The sequence below is a fragment of the Mustela nivalis genome (genome assembly GCF_964662115.1).
Source record: "Mustela nivalis genome assembly, chromosome: 11".
NCBI classification, from domain to species: Eukaryota; Metazoa; Chordata; class Mammalia; order Carnivora; family Mustelidae; genus Mustela; species Mustela nivalis.
Genome location: NC_139030.1, coordinates 111613238 through 111634243, shown reverse-complemented (window position 1 = coordinate 111634243; position 21006 = coordinate 111613238). Strand labels below are relative to the sequence as shown.

The 21006-nt window shown below is 40.5% G+C and overlaps 2 protein-coding genes across 2 annotated transcripts in view; one reads left to right on the top strand and one right to left on the bottom strand.

Moving 5' to 3' along the window:
• Nucleotides 1-21006, bottom strand: part of SLC40A1 (solute carrier family 40 member 1) — a 747507-nt gene that overhangs the window by 168161 nt on the left and 558340 nt on the right. The gene's annotated exons all lie outside the window — the stretch shown is intronic.
• The window catches only part of ANKAR (ankyrin and armadillo repeat containing), a 67558-nt gene that overhangs the window by 32718 nt on the left and 13834 nt on the right, over nucleotides 1-21006 (top strand). Inside the window, exons 12-18 of the mRNA XM_082690501.1 lie at nucleotides 225-466; nucleotides 4527-4695; nucleotides 10194-10435; nucleotides 11608-11761; nucleotides 11846-12007; nucleotides 17607-17713; nucleotides 19405-19527. Of these exons, the coding sequence (XP_082546627.1) occupies nucleotides 225-466; nucleotides 4527-4695; nucleotides 10194-10435; nucleotides 11608-11761; nucleotides 11846-12007; nucleotides 17607-17713; nucleotides 19405-19527 (1199 nt within the window). The remainder of the gene's footprint in view (nucleotides 1-224; nucleotides 467-4526; nucleotides 4696-10193; nucleotides 10436-11607; nucleotides 11762-11845; nucleotides 12008-17606; nucleotides 17714-19404; nucleotides 19528-21006) is intronic.

The following is a 21006-nucleotide window of genomic DNA, read 5'->3' as shown; positions in this document are numbered from 1 at the left end:
CTTTGAGGGGCCTCCGTGCAACGTGGGCTCGTGGGCGGTGACTACCCCGCGCGCGTGGAGCGCTGCCCGAGTCTAGAGAAGCCAGAAGAGCACACAAGTCGTTTCAAGTGATCGCGTGAAGATTTCACAGGATGACTTGCTGATTGCTGAAATGGCACTGGCCGCAACCATCCTCACTACGACCGCTTACAAGGAGCTCACTGTTTCTCGACTCCTCCCCGCAGGCACCGTTCCTGCCCTGGTCAGCCTGTTGCGCGGCTCCCGAGTGAACCTGCAGTGCAAGGCGGTCGGGCTGCTCAGCAACATCTCCACGCACGCCGGCGTGGTGCGCGCGCTCGTGGCGGCCGGCGGCGTCCCGGCGCTGATCCACCTGCTGGCGACCGCCGAGCCCGCGCTGCACTCCCGCTGCGCCCTGGTCCTGTACGACGCCGCCCGGCTCGGGGACAAGGACGTCATTGCCAGACACGTGCGTTTCCTCGCAGAGCCTCGCTGCGCCGGACGGTTCCCTCGAGGGGAGCTGGGCGGGTCCACGTCACGCGCCCGGGGGTCTCGGGGGACGGGCTCGGGCCGGAGGACGGCGGCGGGACCCGACCTGCCCCGGCGCGCGTGAGCCAGAAGCCGCGGCGGCCCTGAGCTCCGGCCGGGCGGGCCGGTCCCGCCGCCGCTTCCCCGCACGGAGCCCGCACCCGCGCCCGCACCCGCATCCGCACCCGCGCCCGCACCTGCACCCGTGCCTGCACCCGCACCCGCGCCTGCACCCTCACCTGCACCCGTGCTCGCGCCCGCACCCGCGCCCGCGCCCGCACCCGCACCCGCACCCACGGTCGCACCCACGGCCGCGCCCGCGCCCGCACCCATGCCCGCACCCGCGCCCGCGTCCGTACGCCGGGTCCGCCTCGCGCCGGAAGAACCTGCAGCTTCAGAACCGCGCCCCGTGGGCAGCGGCCGGCCCGAGCGCTCTTTGCGGGGCGGGGGAGGCTCCTGCGCCCCCCGGGACCACCGGCCGCGGGACCTTCGGGCAGTGGCTCGGGGCAGGAGCCGCCCCCGGCTCGACGCGCTCCGGCGCGGGTGGGCGCGCACGGGGCCCGGGGGGCCGCGTCTCACCAACAGCACGTGTGAGGCTGTCCCCGGCGGTGACACGGGGGCGGCCGCGACCTCCTCAGCGCCGGGGTGTCGTGTGTTCCCGAGATTCCCGGAGACACGCGGCCGCGCGGCTCTGGCTGGACGCGGTGGCCCGACGGTGCTCCGGGAAGGCCCCTCTCGTGACCGCGGCGCCTCCGCCCCGCAGTGTGTCCCCAAGTAAAGCCACCTCAGTGTCTGCTCCTGTCCACGGAAGGTCCTCGTGGCCTTCGTCCGGCGACGCTTGCTCCCGTGGACGGAGCTGTTCGCGACAACAGGTGCCGTTTGGTCAGCGTTGTACCCCGGCCTCGGTTCTGTCGGGTCCGGAGTAGTCCGTGATCTCGGTTTCCTCTGTGCTCTCAGGAGTAATTCGGCGTCGCCCACCCGTTCTAACTTCTGGAGTCATGTCCTTTGCGTTGGTTGGTTATCATTTGGAAAATGTATTAGAAATAGGGATGCCCTGGGCCCACCTCTAGAGTTGATCTTTATGTAGAACCCCGAAATCTCCACTTAATCTGACAATTAGCCAGAGTTAGGATACGTGTGTCCTCGTATACAGTATAGCTAAGTTTTGCTTTGTCATTCACTTTTTTTGAGTATGGCTCATTTACATTGATTGACATGACGTTTAATCTTAGTCCTGTCATTTTGTTAATTTTATTTTTTAATCTTCTACTAGATGGTCAGTGTTTTCTTTCTCTTTTTATCTTTAAAGTCCAGGACTGACACATCAATAGTAGTTACTTGTTTTTCCCGGGATCTGCTATAACTTCTCAACACGTCTCTTCATCTTTTACTTTTGGAATGTTTTTAATTATTTTTTTTTTTTTTCCTGTAGTAGTCTTAGTCCATACAAATGAGTATTTTTTGTGGGTTTCTTAGATGGCAAATTTTATTCTAGATGCTGGGTGACAGCAGTGAGTGAAACAGACCGAACTCCAGTGTCATGGAGCTTGTAGCTGGGAGTAGCGAGACAATAAACAACGCAGATAAACCAAATATATAGTACGTTAGGTGAGCAGAAGTGGTAAGGAGGAAAGTAAAGCAGGGAAGGGGGAAGGGGCAGTTGGCATTTGAGGACAGACCTCAAGGAGGTGGGGAAGCGTGCCATCCTTTTCCGTCCAGAAGAGAACTCTAGGCCGAGGAGACAGCGCACAGTTAACGGAAGGCAGGATGTGCCTGGAATGTTCAAGGAACAGCGGGAAAGCGAAGGTAGCAGAGGGAAGGGAAAAGGGAGGTGCTCAGCTGGGCGGTGGTGCACTGTCACGTGAGGCTGTGCGGGCAACTGTGAGACACCTTAGCTTCTGTGCTGAGTATGTTAAGTCACTGAGCTGTTTTGTTCTGGGAAGTTCCATGGAGAGATTTACATCACTTTACCTTCTGTTCTGAAATAGGCAGGCAAGGGTGGATGTTGCGAGACTGATTTAAAAACTGTAATGGTAATCCAGATGACAAGTCGGTAATCCAGATGACACGTAATGATGTCTTAGACCAGAACAATAATTGTGGAAATGATGAGAAGTGATCACATTCTGTGTTACATTTTGAAAGTTGAGTCACCAGTATGTGTTGGAAAGTTGAAAGATCTTGAGGGACCTCAAAGAGACTAAGAAAGAATGTCCAGCGAGGTAGGAGGAAGCCTGAGGAATCTATTGTCCTATCAGCCAAGTGAAGAAGGTGTTTCAAAGAGGAAAAAATGATCAATCCTGTCAAAGCTATCGTAAGGTGAAAGTCAAATACTGACCACTGAATTCATTGATCTGAATTAAAGGACCACCTGTCTGTGCAAACACCAATTATTTGTGTATTGTATCACCTGTTCCTGTCTCGTGTAGCTGTCTGTATTCTGTATTCTGTCGTTGTCACTTTGGTTCTCATCCTTGTTCACTCTTCAATTTATTTCATTTTTCTTTATTTCTCAATCCTTTCATGTCACTTGCTATGTTTTTCAGCATCGATTTATTTTTGTGTTGATTACAATTTGGTTTTTATATTTCTCCACATCTTTCCTGAGCTTTTTCAGCTCTCATTTCTTCTCCCCATCTCAAAAAAAAAAAAATCTTTCTTGAGCTCTGATGTCTCTCCTGTGCATTACTGTTTCAGAGAAGCGATTGCCTCATTAATTTTTTTCGTTGCCAATAATATACCACTTTTGGTCACAGTTTCATCTATTTTGTGACAATATTTTTCGATGAGCATTCTTCATCTGTCGTAAGTTTTTCTATTTTTTTCTTAAATATATTTAGACAGACGCTGTTCTAGTTCCTTTATGATCATTACTCGTCTTTGAATGAGGTTAAGTTCTTTCTGGTCTGGCTATTTGCAGGAAGTATATGTGGGAAAGAACATCTATGAAGTGAATTATGAATTATGAATTACGCCCCGGAGTTGTGTGCACGGACCCTGTCTGCTTTCCCTTTCCTTGAGCCAGCAGAGATGGGTGCATAGTACTTCACAATGTAGATTCCGTTCCCTCCACAATGCGGAGTCCGTCTCTTCCGTTGTACCCACCACCAGATTACTTCTTCCGAACATGTCTTGTCAGTATGATTTGATGCTAATCTTTGCTTCCCTTAAATTTTGAAATTTTTTGCTCAATAGACCCAGGAAAGAGCCTGCCACCATCCTGCATACCCATTCTTGTTGTTTCAGACCGAGAATTGTGTGTTTCTTTTTCTGCCCCTCAAGGTAGAGGCAACTTGTTAGGAAAACTGTGCTCTGCTAACATTTCCTGTGGACAGTGGCCATGGGCTATCTCGCTCCTCTCTTCTGGTAACCCACACCTACTGTTTGCGACTCAACATTGTAGATGTCTCCTGCTTTTATTGAAAATGAGATTGCATTTCTGTTGATCTTAATACTTTTGAATTATTTCTGTTAATAGAGGGAAATGCCATCTTTATTCCATTTAAAATTAGGAAATTATATTCACATTTTAAAATATTTTGTGTTGCACAAATATAATCACCAATGACCAGTACAATGTCTGCAATGGTGAATATTTCCAAATTGGCAGTGTATTCAATTAATCTTAATCAGTTGCTTTACTTTTTAGAGATTTATTAAGTGTTACAGTGAACTTTACTTCGGTGTAGAGGAGGCTACTTTATGCTCAAAATTATATTAACTGCCATTTAATGTGACATACCGGTAGACATATTTGTTTGTGGGCATTCTCTCCTACATAAACAGATATTTATAGTGAGAGAGATTATGGACTTATGTTTTTAGATAAAGACTGAATAAATCTTATAAAATTCAATGTTTTTTAAATTTAAATTCAGTCAGCCAACATATAGTATACTCTTAGTTTTAGATGCAGTGTTCAACAGTTCATTAGTTGTGTATACCACCAGAGCTTATCATATCACATGCCCATCAATTAATTTTTGTTCCTTTATTTTTAGAATGGAATCCCAGCTCTGATAAGTCTTTTGAGGTTAGACATAGAAAATGTGCTAATAAATGTAATGAACTGTATACGGGTGTTATGTATGGGAAATGAACAAAACCAAAGAGCGGTGAGAGACCATAAAGGCATCCAATATCTTATCACATTTCTGAGTTCTGATTCAGGTGAGTCTCAATTTCTGTTTCATTTCTAAGTGATCAGATATATGAACTGAAGCAAATACAGGTTGGACTTGTCCAGTAGGAATGCATGTCCTAGAATGGATCTACACATGTATAATGTAAACTAAATACCCAAAACACTCAAGTTCAAATGCTGGTTTATAAAAGGAATTGACTCTCAGAGTTACAGTTTAAAAATGAAGTTTAATTAGACTTTTTTAAAAAATAAATGGAAATACTGGCATAAATCATGAAAAGAATGCAGTTAGTACACCCAGGGACTTGAGTAGACAACTCCTTGTGTGAACGACACATTGGGAACCATGTATAAGTTGCCACGAAAGCTTCAGATTCGCTGTTAGATATTGGATATCAGAATTCTAGGTCAGCCTTTCACTCAGGTCATGATTCCAGGGTCCTGGGATCAAGTCTCACATCTGGATCCTTGTTCAGTGAGGAACCTGTGTCTCCCTCTGCCTGCCACTCCCCTTGCTTGTGCTCTCTCTCTGACAGAGAAAGAAAATCTTTTAAAAAATTGTCATCTTCTAAGAACCCCTCTTGTATGGGGAAATCATTTGAAGTCCTTTCCCTTCATTAAAATTCCCAAGGTCATCTGCTGTAATCGGCCCCATCAGTAACTAGGCTCTATCTTTTTGTTTTCCTGAGTAGGCTCCACACCCACTGTGTAGCCCAGTGCAGGGCCTGAATTCAGGACCCTGAGATCCTGAGCTGAGATCAAGAGACAGACACTAACCAATCGAACCACCCAGGTTCCCCAACTGTATCATTTTTAAGAACAGCGTTAGAGACAATGCATAGAATCATCCAATCACTATGTTCTGTGTTATACAGTCGAAATTGATACAACATTGTACTGCAGTTTTTAAAAATAGCATTATAAAAATAAATCTAAAAAATAGCATTATAGCGGCACGTGGGTGGTTCAGTGGGTTAAGCATCTGCCTTCAGCTCAGGTCATGATCTCAGGGTCCTGGGATCGAGCCCAACTTAGGGCTCTCTGCTCAGTGGGGAGCCTGTTTCTGCCTCTCCCTCTGCCTGCGGCTCCCCCTGCTCATGCTCTCTTCTCTCACAGAAATACATAAATAAAATTCTTTTTTTTTTTAAAGAAGTTTTTAAAAAAAGCCCGAGAGAGCCAGCTTTTAAAATGCTTATTTCAGCCATAGAATTTTTTACTTGTTTGTAATTGTTCTTTATTTTATTATTTCTGTCTTATCTCCTTAATTAAAATGTAAAGACAGAGCAGGGCAGGCCTGGGTGGCTCATTTCGGTGAGCATCCGACTCTTGATTTCAGTTCAAGCCCTAATCTCAGGGTTGTGAGATTGAGCCCACGTCCAGCTCTGGGCTGGGTGTGAAGCTGCCTCAGGATTCTCGCCCTCTCCCTCTGCCCATCCCCCCCTAAAAAAATGTTAAGACAGGGACTAGTTTTCCCTATCCTTTTTCATCCTCCAAATCCTAGATGCTAGAGCAAAGCACAAATTATAGAGGCTGTTTGAACAAATACAGTAAATAAATAAATGCATGAAAGAAAACTGTAGAAATAAATTGTTGAAATTGTTTCTTTTGGGCTCTTGTCTTATCTTAATGAATGTAACTTATCCTAATCTGTAATCTATTTTATCTCCTCATTCCAAGGAAGATAATTTTGTGGAAAAAAGTTAATCATTTTTTTTCTCTTCATTTATAATTTATAAATGCCTCATTTATAATTTTAGTGCTTTAACAAATAATTCTCTTGGCTGTTAGCTGGGTTGTTAATGTGTAGGGGTTCAAAAAGGAATTTTATTAATTCCAGTATCATCTTAACCATTCTCACCAACTCTAAGATTTCATGCATTAAGGTAAAATGGCCCCAGAGCAGAGTCATGGGCAGTTTCTTGAGATGACGGATTTATTAATATCTCCTCAGTCTCACCCCTGGCTCTGGGCCTTCCTCCCTTGCCGGCTTTGGTTGGGTGTAAGCCGTTGCCTCACCCGTCTTCAGCTGCTTATTTCCTACTCTGCCACCTTCTGCCGCGTGCCTACCCTCATCCCTGTACTGCTTCAGAGTTCATCCTTCTGGCCCTCGATCGTCCTGCTCTGTGTTACTGACTAGGATTCGCAGGACCCCACCGTGGAAGTAGAAAGCTGTACAGAAAGTACACACAATGCTTTTCAACTGCAAACTGTCAGCAAAACTTATGGAGCTCGTCATCCTTCCTAGGCTGAGCACTGGCACGGCTCATGGCAGGTGTGCCCACCGCTCTCCCGCGGGCTTCGGTGAGAGACAGTACCTGCGGTCAGGACCTTCCAGAATCTGAAAACTTCGGAATTCATTTCACAGGAACTTGAGATACAGACCATCTCCATTCTTAACTCTTATACAGACCAACTCCATCCAAACTCTTAAAGATGGGGTTCCTCAGCCTCTGTTCTTGGTCTATCTTGGTTGGTTGGTTGGTTGGTTGGTTTTTAATATACCACACTCTCCTAAGCAGTTGTATTTACTGTTCAGAACTTCATTGTTGTTTGAATCTACTCTTGCTGGCTCTCTAACCGAGTCCCTGCTTTTCCTCTAAGCATTGGAGACAGTTTGGGCTATTGAGGCGCTAAGATAGTCCCTCTTCCTTTAGAATTTGGATCCAGTTGGTAAGTAGACACAGGAGTCAAATAGATCAAAACTTCAGCCTCACTGTTGGAAAGTTTGCTTCAAGAAAAGAGGAAAAAAAAAAATAATGCCAAAAGAACCCAAGTCATGCATTTGTGATTACTGATTCTCCAAATTAAGAAATTTTGTAACTCACTTTTCCTTTTTTTTTTTTTTAAAGATTTTATTTATTTATTTGACAGACAGAGATCACAAGTAGGCAGAGAGGCAGGCAGAGAAAGAGGAAGGGAAGCAGGCTCCCTGCTGAGCAGAGAGCCTGATGTGGGGCTCGATCCCAGGACTCTGAAATCATAAAATCATAACCTGGGCTGAAGGCAGAGGCTTAACCCACTAAGCCACCCAGACACTCCCTCACTATTCCTTTTATGGAAGAAATGAGCAACACACCTGAGTATAGGAATTTCCATTTTTTGGACTGACTTAGCAGTACAGGGTTAAAAAATGACCCCCCCCCCCACTCTCTTAATTTTAGTAACCTACTGGGTTTAACATTCCAAGTATTACTAGAGTTATATAGGTAAATGCAAAGTTGATCACATTTTTACCCTTTTTTAAATCATTCACTTGTTCTTTGTCACCTAAGATAAAGCCCAAATTTCTGTCATAGCTTATGTGCCCTTCTAACCTAATTCCAAATAGAAATGACCTTCCCATCACTTCCTGTCACTTTCCTTATTTTACTCTGAATTAGTATGGAACATATTGCTATTTCATTCTTCTGGCCTTTGGCTTGTCCCACAAGGTTCAAGGACTTTGTCTTGTCAGTTCATCACTGTTTCTCTGTGCCTAGGACAGTGCCTGACATGTAGTAGCTCCTCAATAAAGTACTTGCTGAGAAAACAAATGATTGAATGATGAAAATATTCATAACAAAAAGTTAATATATTTGATATGTGATATGCACACACACGCATGCACACACACACACACACCCAGGCACACCCACACATGCACAGAAACATACACACACACATATATGAACAATCGGCCTTAATAGAGAGAACTAACCTGAATAGTCTGTGAAAGCACAAGCATTAGGTTTTGAGTCTGCCCAATTGAATACAAAGACACCTTCTGTACAGTTTTGACTTTGGGAAATGTGTGTCTTACATATTACAAAAAAGCACATTAGATCTATAAGGCTACTGGGGAAAACTAAAATTTAAAACAAGCAGAAACAAACGAACCCAACTAGATTTCAAATGAATTACGTAAAGATTTTATTTTTTATTTTTTAAAAATATTTTGCTTATTTATTTGAGAGAGATCGAGAGAGAGAGGGAGAAGCAGGGAGCCCAACAGGGGCCTTGATCCCAGGATCCTGAAACCATGACCCAAACCGAAGGTAGATGCTCAACTGGCTGAGTCACCCAGGGACCCCACATGAAGACTTTAAAAGAAGAAGAAAAAAATTAATAACCTGTGACTTTTGAACATAGCCCTTCACAGGCACCTGGGTGGCTCAGTCGGTTAAGCATCTGACTATCTCAGATCAGGTCTTGATCTCAGGGTCGTGAGTTCAAGCCCCACATTGGGCTCCAAACTGGGTGAGGACCCTTCGTAAAAAAAAAATGGGTGAACATAGCACTTCATTATATAATCTCAGTCTAGAGGAGAAAAAAAAATAACTGCAAACATACTTTGGATTTGTATTTCATAGTGATATGGGTGAAACGGCTCTGAACCTGTGTTCTGAGTATTGTAGAACTGAACAAATGAATAAATATGTTGATAGTATTGTGGCCTCGCTGTGAAAAGAAGTATACAGACTATGGGAAGGCAATAAAGAATCCTGTAGGGTTGGGCTAGAATTGGAAAATTGGAAGCATATTTATTTTTCTAGTTTTGTCTGCTTGGAGAGTCTAGAAGCAATGATATTTCAGTAGAAATGAACATATCTAGTACCCAAAAATCTTGATTTCTAAGTACCATTCCTCATTAAAAGAAAAGAGAACTTGAAGAAATGGTTCATTTCAGGGCTGGAGCAGAGCAGGTATGTGGTAAGTTTGAAACATCATGACAGAAAGTAAGAAAAAGCTAAAAAAAAAGTCTTGAGGGAGTTCTTGGACTTTTGTAAATTTTCTGTAAGTTTTAAAGAGAACAAATACAACTGGTTAATAAGAATGTATGAAACTATTTAGATTCAACAGTATCCAAAAATATGAACTAAAAAGAGACACAGTTTTTTGCTTATCAAATTAGCTAAATGTATGTATTTATTCTTAATGCTGGTATCGATATCTATACTTAAAAATGTACAGTCACATTGAAACACTCATACTCTGATTATGAAAGTGTAAAATGAAATTATCATTTTTGAAAACTAGTTTACTGTGATATATTAAATTATTCCAATAATACCTGGGACTCTATATACTAAGGGAAAATCCAGGAAAGAAAAATAACTTTCCTTCCAAGATTTCTCCTAAATATTGTTTAACAGTGAAAAGCTGGAAATGACATCTATTTTTTTAAAAGGTGAACGGATAAGGAAATGTAATACACTCATTAATGGAACATTTGGGAGACACTGATGCTCATAAAGAATGAGAAAATGTTTTACTGGTAAATTAAAATGTAAGATATTGTGCTTATAGTACAATTATGTTAAATATGTCTGTAACACTACTTAAATATATCTTTTCCTTTAAAAAGTGAATAAGACTAAAGGAAATACTTGCATTTGGGTTGGGAGAATCTGGACAATTTTATTCCTATTTCTCTTATTTTCTATACACTCTCTAAGTTGGATTTTGTTAATAAGGAAACTAATGATAAGTTGCATTTTTGTATTTTTAAAAAGTTTGTTTAACTGTTTCTTGAATTCATTTGCAGATGTGCTGAAGGCTGTATCTTCTGCCACCATCGCCGAGGTCGCCCGGGACAACCGGGAAGTTCAGGATGCCATCGCTCTGCAGGGAGCCATTCCTCCTCTGGTGGCTCTTTTTAAAGGGAAACAACTTAGTGTCCAAGTGAAGGGAGCAATGGCTGTGGAATCACTGGCTAGTTACAACCCGTATATACAGAGAGCATTTCTGGAACAATCATTAAGTAAATATCTTTTAAAACTCCTCAAGGTAGGAATTTTATGATAACTTGTCATATTTCTTAGACAAAGTATTCAATACTGAATTTAGTAAAGTGAGAAGAAAACTAAAACCAACTCTTTTTTTTTTAATATTTTATTTATTTGACAGAGAGAGAGAGACAGCGAGAGAGGGAACACAAGCAAGCCGAGGTAGTGGGAGAGGGAGAAGTAGGCTTCCTACTGAGAAGGGAGCCCAATGCGGGGCTCGATCCCAGGACCCTGAGATCATGACCTGAGCTGAAGGCAGAGGCTTAATGACTGAGCCACTGAGGCGTCCCTAAAACGAATTCTTAAATGAACTTTTTTCTAAAGATTTTACTTATTTGTTTGTTTGTTGGTTGGTTGGTTTTAGAGAGAGTGTTTTTAGAGAGCCTGTTGCGGGGGCCAGGGAAGAATCTCAAGTGGACACCATGCCTGGTGTGAAGCCTGACACGGGGCTTGACTCATGACCCTGAGATCATGATCTGAACCAAAACCAAGAGTTGGACACTTACACGACTGAGTCACCCAGGCGTCCTTAGAATGAATATTTTATAAAACATCCCTACAATGTTCAATAAATGTGCACAATTGCACTACTGGGTATTTACCCCAGAGATGCAGATGTAGTGAAAAGAAGGGCCATCTGTACCCCAATGTTCATAGCAGCAATGGCCACGGTCGCCAAACTGTGGAAAGAACCAAGATGCCCTTCAACGGACGAATGGATAAGGAAGATGTGGTCCATATACACCATGGAGTATGATGCCTCCATCAGAAGGGCGAATACCCAACTTTTGTAGCAACATGGACGGGACTGGAAGAGATTATGCTGAGTGAAATAAGTCAAGCAGAGAGAGTCAATTATTATATGGTTTCACTTATTTTTGGAGCGTAACAAATAGCATGGAGGACAAGGGGTGTTAGAGAGGAGAAGGGAGTCGGGGGAAATTGGAAGGGGAAGTGAACCATGAGAGACTATGGACTCTGAAAAACAATCTGAGGGTTTTGAAGGGCGGGGGGTGGGAGGTCGGGGTACCAGGTGGTGGGTATTATGGAGGGCACGGATTGCATGGAGCACTGGGTGTGGTGCAAAAACAATGAATACTGTTACGCTGAAAGGAAATAAAAAAATTTTAAAAATGTGCATTGGAAGAATGGAATTTTTTTTTTTTTAAATAGGCATTTCAAACAGATGTTAAGGAACAAGGAGCTGTGACCCTTTGGGCCTTGGCAGGACAAACCCTGAAACAGCAGAAGTACATGGCAGAACAGATCGGATACAACTTTATAATAAATATGCTTTTGTCACCGTCAGCGAAAATGCAGTACGTGGGTAAGTTATTTCCTGTGCATAAATCGGCACCATGTGGAGCAGCACCTTGAAGTAGCCGACGTATTTCTTGCTTTTCTTGACCAGGAGGTGAGGCAGTCATAGCCCTAAGTAAGGACAGCAGGATGCATCAGAATCAGATCTGCGAGGGCAATGGCATCGCCCCGTTGGTTCGCTTACTGAGGATTAGTAAAATCGCTGAAGGCACACTTCTGAGTGTCATCAGAGCCGTGGGGTCCATTTGTATTGGTTTGTGAAGTTTTTCTCAATTCTTAAATTATCAGTAAGATATTTCCCTTCCTCTCTGTCTCCACTGATAAAGCCCTAAGTCATACTCAATCTATAAAAGGCTTATCATTGTTATTTATTTCTCTAAGACCTTAATGAGTAAAAGTGGGGTGGGTGGCTCAGTGGGTTGAGCCTCTGCCTTCGGCTCAGGTCATGACCTCAGGGTCCTGGGATCGAGCCCCACATCGGGCTCTCTGCTCAGCCCGGAGCCTGCTTCTCGCCTCTCTGTCTGCCTCTCTGCCTACTTGTGATCTCTGTCTCTCTCAAGTAAATAAATAAAATCTTTTTAAAAAAAATAAAAGTGGCCAGTAAGTCTAGTTGTTCCTTTCATTGCAAAGGAACTAACAGTTGGGGCTGTCTGTAAGAGTCTATGGAGTTGTCAGTGATTGAGCTACCAAAAATGAACATTGAAGTTCTTTGCTGACCTTCATGAATGCATGAAGCGGATTGTAGACTGTTTCTTATACATAAGAAAAAAAATCTTTATTTGTAGTTGATTGTATTTCCTGAAAAAATAGTCTAGCTGAATGAAGAATGTAGGAATTGGCTCCAAAAAGATTTTTTTCTCCTTGCTTGAAAAAGCTACTTTGCTGAAGTTCATTAAAGCTCCAAGGCAGTCAGTCAGACAAAATAATGTTTCTTTTTTTTAGCCAGAACCTATGGTATAGATTATAGAGGTTTCTAAAATTCTAATAGATGACAACATATATACAGAACTACTGTGTGTGTGTGTGTGTGTGTGTGTGTGTGTGTGTGTAAATGCCCATGCACAAATGTGCAATTTCTTCTCATTACTTCACTTCGAAGCTGTCTACAAATCATCGACATTTGCCACAGACAAGGGGATCTCCACGAGAATTGTGGAGGAAAACTCTTGATTTCGAATTTACTGGTTTAGAGTGGTTATACATACACACACACCTCCCTTTTCCTTCCTCCTCATGTTCATTTTTTCTTCTACACTCTTGAACATACGTAACGTATGTAGAATAGCTGTTTTAAAGCCCCTGTAGTGAGTTCCAGCATCTGTGTCATTTCTGGGTCTCTAATGGCCAATAGTTTTTCCTGATTATGAATCATATTTTCCTACTTCTTTGCATGCCCAGAAAATTTTAAATGTGAGTTTTTAAAGACCTATTGAAATATTTTACATACAATAAAATATTTTATTTATTTTTAAAGATTTTATTTCATAGAGAGAGCATGTTTGTGTAAGCGCAAGTGCACGGGGGCCGGGGGCAGAGGGGGAAGCAGACTCCCCGCTGAGCAGGGAGACCCATGTGGGACTCGATCCCAGGACCCTGAGATCATGACCTGAGCTGAAGGCAGACGCTTAACCCACTGAGCCACCCAGGAGCCCCACAATAAAATATTTAAATAAAATATACAATAGAATAAAATATAAAAATACATTAAACCATACAATTTGGCGAGTTTTAACATGTGCATTCAGCTGTGACACCATCACAGTAGTCAAATAAATGAATATAGTCGTCACCCCAAATGGTTTCATTGTGTGCTTTTGGAATCCCCCTCTTTGGCTTCCATCCCCAGAGAACCACTGATGTGTTCTATCAGTGTAGATTAGTTTGTATTTTCGAGAGTTTTTTGTAACTGGATTATACAGATGTGCCTTTTTCTTGCTGCTTTCACCCAGCATAGCTATTTTGATATTTATGCATATGTGTTCACTATTTAAATGCTGAGTCATATTCCATTGTGTGGTATGAGGGATGATTTTATGACTTATGATACCTGTAGTTATGATCTGCCTCCCCACATGCATACACACGCTGCTGCTGTGCCTCTGGCAAGCCTGGCGAATGCCCATGGACATACTATGACCCGTTTGTCCAGGTGCCCACTCATGGGCATTTAGATTGTTGCCAGTTTCCTGCTATTGTACATGAAGCTGCCATGAGCGTTTGTGTGTAAGTCTTTGTACAGACACAGATGTTTCCATTTCTCTAGGGTAAATACCAAAAAGTAGGATTCCTGGGTCATTGAGTAGGTGTGTGTTTAACTTACAGAGAAACTGCCAGACCGTTTTTCAAAACTGTGCTATTACTTTGCATTCCTACTAGCAGTGTATGAGAGTTCCAACAGCTTCACATCCTTGCCAGCACTGAGTACGATGATTTTGGCCATTAGAGTGCATATGTAGTAAATCTCATTATGGTTTTAACTTGTATTTCCCTAATATTAATGATGCAGAACATCTTTTCATGTGCTTACTTGCTATTTGTATATCCTTTTTGGTAAAGTTTCTGTTCAGATATTTTGCCCTTTTTTTTTTACTTTTTTTTTTTTAAGATTTTATTTATTTATTTGACACAGAGAGAGAGAGAGAGAGATCACAAGTAGGCAGAGAGGCAGGCAGAGAGAGAGAGAGGGGGAAGCAGGCTCCCTGCTGAGCGGAGAGCCCGATGCAGGGCTCGATCCCAGGACCCTGAGATCATGACCTGAGCTGAAGGCAGAGGCTTAACCCCCTGAGCCACCCAGGCATCCCTATTTTGCCCGTTTTTTAAATTGTGTTGTCGTATTGAATTATAAACATTCTTTATATATTCTAGATACAAATCATTTGTTAGATGTATTTTTTTCTTATTCCCAGTCTATAGTGTGTCCTTTCATTTTTGTAACAGTGTCTTTTGAAGAGTAAAAGTTTTTAACTTTGATGAAGTCCAATTTATTGGTATTTTAAATTTAGTTCATAAGTTATGTGTCCTCTTTAAGAAACCTGCCAAACTCAAGATCACAAAGGTTTTCTGTTTCTTTTCTGTATTTAGACATAAGATCCATTTTGAGTTAATTTTTGCATATGGACAAGATTTTTTTTTTTGATATGGCTGTCCAATTGTTTCAGCTCCATTTATTGAAAAGATTATCTTTTCCTCCAATGAATTTTTCTGAGTTATTTCTGGATTTTTTATTCTCTTCTATTTACTCATTTGTCTATCTTTATGTTATACTCACTGTCTTAATTATTGAAAGTTTACAGTAAATCATGCAAGCAGGAAGAATAAGTCCTTCAACATCGCCATTCTTTATCAAAGTTGTTTTGGCTACTCTAGGTCCTTTGCCATTCCATATAATTTAAAAAATCAATCTGTCAACTTATGAAAAAGATCTATTATTTTTATTGGAATTGCATGAAATTTATAAACAAATTTGTGGAGAACAGGCATCTCTGTAATAGTAAGACTTCCAATCTATAAACTATGTCTCCCTACTTGTTTAGGTCTTCTTTAATATCAATCAGCAATGATTCCTAAGCTTCCAATACATAATTCTTGTATATATTTTATCTTAGATATTTTCTATTTTAAAATTATGCATAGTGTTTTGATTGAATGCTGGACATTGTGAATTGCAAACTGATAGATATTGAATTTTTTTGTTTTTCTTTGAAGGGAGTTAGGCTTTGTTCTGGCATGCAGTTATCTTGGGATCAGTTTGCTCCATTTGCAGCTAGCTTTCAAGCTTTATTAGGACAATTCTAGAGCAGCTTTTACTGTGGAACTAACTTAACTCCACTATTAAGATGATATCATTCCAGGGACTTAATTCCTTATATAATCCCCTGAATTATGAGGAATCTGAACTCTGGCCACAGAGCATAAACCATTCCTAGCGCTGTGTGAGCTCTGAGAATTGTTCAGCCTACGGCTCATAGTGCTTCTTTTCCTAACCTAGTGGAGTTTCATCCCATTATTAATATGTGAAGATTCAGTCAGAGATGGGATGGTATTCATTTTATCACACTACCATCATCGTTATCATAATCATGATTATTAAAAATATTCATTTTGGGGGGGACCTACGTTAGCACCCTCACTCTTCAAAATCTCCGTTTACTCTGTTTCCACTTACTCTGAGATTAGCAATTCCTTTTCTGTGCTTCAGGTGTATTTTCTGTATCTTTGTTAAAGTACCCATTGCATGTACTGAAATCATGTATTTAAATAGTTGCTTCCCTTATAGAATATAAACACCTTGGAGGCAGAGATTCTAATTCCTCTTTTCCATTTTTTTTTTTTTTTTAAGTAGGCTCCATGCCCAATGTGGAGCGCAATGCAGGGCTTGAACTCATGACCCTGAGATTAAGACCTGAACTGAGATGAAGATTCACACACAGCTGACTGAACCGCCCAGGCACCCTCTAATTTCTCTTTTTAACTCGACTTTTTACCTCAGTTCCTGATGAGTTAGGCATTCAAGACCTGCCAGCTGAGTCAAGAATATTCATGTAGTCCATGTCCGGACCTCGCCAGTGGCCAGGGTGGGAGTCGGAGAGAGGGAACAAGCATGTCCCCTGCTCCTGTTTCCTCCAGTTCTTTCCGACTTCCCCAGACGATAAGTGACTTCTCTCCACGGTGCAGAGAGAGGTCTGATCTTGTGTTTATATTTAAGTATATAAACCTGCTGTGTATGTTGTGGTATTTGTTAGCAAAAGAACAAAATTCAAATTATTTGTATATCCACTAGATAGAGATGAGAAGTTTTTAAATCGAGACGGGCCTATAATTTAAAGTCTTATGCTATAAAAGGAGACGGTAAGATTATCTTTTTACTACGTGTATTTAAGGAATCTAGAAATTTGAACCAGGTGACTTACTCTATTCATTTTTATAAAAATACTTTTTTATGGAATACAAGAGCAACTATAAGCTTAAGTACCTTGCAGGTAATAAATCTTCAGTAAATGATAGCTTTTATATTCTTTGATAGTCTAACATTTCTCATTCCTTGGTTTTGTAACTAGTAGAAAACATCCACACTTCTAATAATAATTTTCCCATGTTTATTCATTTTGCTTTTTAAAAAATTAATTCAGGTAAAATACTGTTGCTATAGCATTTCCTTATTTTTAATTTAAATTCAATTAATTAATATATAATGTATTATTTGTTTCAGGGGGTACAGGCCTGTGACTCATTGGTCTTATAGAATACCCGGTACTCACTCACGACCAAACATACCCTCCCCAATGTCCACCAGCCAGTGACCCTATCCTCCCCCAGCAATCCTCAGTTTATTTTCTAAGATTAAAAGTCTCTATAGTTTGTCCCCCTCTCTGGTTTCATCATCTTGTTTCATTTTTCCCTCCCTTCCCCTATGATCCTCTGCCTTGTATCTTAATTCCACACACCAATGAGATCATATGATAATTGTCTTTCTCTGATTGACTTAATTCACTTAGCATAATACCCTCTAGTTCTAGTTGCAAATGGCAAGATTTCATTTTCTGATGGCTGTGTAATATTCCATTGTGTATATGCCGCATCTTCTTTATCCATTCATCTGCCGATGGACATCTGGGCTCTTTCCATAGTTAGGCTATTGTGGACATTGCAGCTGTAAACATTGGGGGGCAGGTTCCCCTTTGGGCTACATTTGTATCTTTTTGGTAAATACCCATAAATATGGTGTTCCCTTTTGTAATTTATTAACCATATTATGCTAGAAAACTTAATCCAACATACCAAGCTGTGTTTGACTTTATCATATGGGATAAAGATGGAAAGAAATATTCTTACTGTTATGTATATTCTTATAGGTGTTGCCCATACAAGTAATCCTATCAGTCAACAATTTGTTGTAGAGGAAAATGCCTTTCCAATACTTATTCAACTACTGAGAAATCACCCTTCTCCTAACATCAAGGTATATAAAAGGTTTTAAGGTTTTTTCTGATTAAGGGTTTTTTTCTGATGTAGTAAAAATTAACAGAAATATGACCTTTTGAGAATAATTTGTATCTTTATGTAAATTCACAAGTATAATGAAAAATTTAACATTTTAAACAAAATTCTAGAAGGTTTAAATTAAAAACTTGCTATAAAAATAGTAAATTTTATTAAAATATTACATTTTCAAATAATTAAGTCTTGCGTCTTTACTCATTAAATAAGTTTTATTCCTCAGATATCTGATTATTCACAGAATTTCTTCCCTTCTTTTTCGGATATTGGTTGCTAAAATGGTGGGGATAATGAGGATGTGTGTGACTTATGTAGCGAAATTTCTCAGATATAAGTGATTCCTATACTATTGCACCACTAAAATAGCTTTACCTGTACCAAGCAGTCTGTGCTGGCCAGCAACAATAGTTTACTTATATAAATAATTGATGAGTTGTTTAAGAGTCATTCACTCTTCTATTTACTTCTAGTAAACTGCCCTTAATAAAATGATGCTCATGTCTATTCAAATCCTCTACCAAAGCTTGGAAATTTAGAACATCTAGAGTTAGTCAGGCAGGAAATTATAAGGCCAAAAAATACATTTTCTCTTCAAAATTTGGTATGAGTTCTGTCAGAAATGAGAAAACACAAATATGTCAGTAAATACAGTATTATTTCTTTTAAGGAATGTATTATGTGAAAAGATGTTCTAAGTTATGCAGCTTTTCTGGCTATGAGAGAGAATATTCTTTCATAGGAGTTGATGGGGGAAAAAAAGGAAGGAGCCTACACTAGCAATTTTTTGGCTTGAATTATATGTAAAACTCATGCTGACTTTCATAGTACAAATAAATTTCATACGACTATAGAAAATGCCACATAAAAATACATTTTTATTTTAAGACGCGCAATTTCATGGCAAAACAGTTTACTTCAATTGCGTCCACCTGTATTTCGGTATATGTTTTCAATGAGTTCTTTAACTTGTTAAAAACAGAGCACAAATATATTCCAATACTTTTATTCAAATAGGATTCTGTAGTAAATAAAGTTTTGTAATAATAATCATGCTTTTCAAGTTCATAATATTCTTCGTAGAAACGCATAATGTAATGCTTAAAGAACATTATCTGTCGAGTCCCCACAATAGATGAGGTTCATTTACATCCCCTGAAAAGGCTTCAGAGTGTGTGTCAGATGACTCCCGACATACAGTATTTCTCAGGACTGCTCCCCAGGGCTTTAATTCAGTGGCATTCCATGGAAGCCGTCCAGCTCAATGGTCAGTAGCTAACAAGGGATTCAAAACAGCTTTTATCCCCATGCCAGGAAATTAAAAAAAATTTTTTTTAGATGTGGAAGGGATCCAACTATGCACTTAAGATAAAGCCCCTCCTATTTCTGGCTGCTTTCTCCCATGCTCCCCAGCAGAGTCGTGTGGTTGTGCCGACGGCACATGGCTGTTAAAAATGATAAGGGATATTCCTCCACACATTATAAATACCACCCTCTAAATATTAGAGAACTGAAAAAAATAAATATTAGGAAACTGGAATCAATGAAGTATATATTATCTTTGAATAAGTATATCCCATATGAAAGTCTGCATAATGAAATATGTCATTTGATAAACCATGAGTGAAAAATAATTTCTGAAAACCACATATTTAGGTTGAAGTGGCATTTACCTTGGCATGCATCGTCCTAAGGAATGATCTGTTACAGAAAGAATTACATGAAAACGAAGGATTTAGGTATGCCGATGTCCTTCAACTTCTTCACTCACCAGATAAGGTAATATCTTTATAAAATGTTAGAGCTCATGTGGAAAGGTTTTTAGACCCATTGTCAAATTATAAATGTTTCACAGCAATACTTAACTATATTACATAAAAAATGTAAAATCTCTTTGGTAGGTCATTAGTTTGTAATGATGAAATACTACTGTTCCATATTTTTCATAGTTGTCATATTTCTTTTCTGAAATGTAACAATTTTTATGCTCAAAGAACGAATAAATCTTTTCTGTCCTGGATGTGTTGAAACTCTTTCCTAATTTTATGACCTTTCAACTTTCTTTTTTTTTTTTTTTTTTTTTAAAGATTTTATTTATTTATTTGACAGAGAGAGATCACAGTAGGCAGAGAGGCAGGCAGAGAGAGGGGAAGGGAGGGAAGCAGGCCCCTGCCGAGCAGAGAGCCCGATGTGGGACTCGATCCCAGGACCCTGAGATCATGACCTGAGCCGAAGGCAGCGGTTTAACCCACTGAGCCACCCAGGCGCCCCACCTTTCAACTTTCAATCATCCATTTCTTACCCAATATTCCAGAGTGGTAGCGTCTCAAACTATTTGTGATGAAGGAAAGCTTTTCCCGAGCAATCTGTTGTGGGCAGGATAATTCAAAACAAAGAAACAAAAAAATACATCAAAAACTAATGATGTTCTATATGTTGGCTAACTGACCATAAGAATAAAAAATAACAAAAAAACACAAAAACTTTAAATTTTGAGATAATTTTAGATTTTCCAAAATTTTGCAAAAATAGTATGGAGTATTTCTAGCATATCCTTTATCCAGCTTTCCTGGATATCAATAAGGAAATCAACACTGATACCAAATAACTCATCTGCAGATTTTATCTAGTTTTGCCAGTTTTCTCACTAATGTCCTTTTTCTCTTCCAAAATCCAATCCAGGATCTCCTATTACATCTAGCTGTTATGTCCCTTTAGTTTCCTTCAATCTGTGAAACACTGTCCTTTGTCTTTCATGATTTTTACATGTCTTCCATGATTTTGACATTTTTTGTGAGTTTACACCAGTTACTTTGTAGAATGTCCCTCAATTTGAATTAGCTGATGTTTTCTCATGATTAAATTGAGGTGGTGTATTTTGGCAAGAATACCACAGAAATGATGTGGTTGTCGTCGTCGTCTTCTTCTTCTGTTAAGATTTTATTTATTTGACAGAGAGAGAGAGAAATCACAAGTGGTGGAGCCCCTGATGCGGGGCTCCATCCTAGGCCCTGAGATCATGACCTGAGTCTAAGGCAGCAGCTTAACCCCCTGAGCCACCCAGGCACCCCTGATGTGGTCTTCTTTACTCACCTGCCCAGTGCATTATTTTCAGGAGGTACATGCTGCTGTTACATCTTATAACAGGCAGTGCTAACTCTGGGTACTTGGTTAAAGTACTATCTGTCACATTTCTCCACTGTCGAGTCACTCTTTTAATTAACAAGTTTCTTGAGGTGAGACACTTTGAGCCGATGC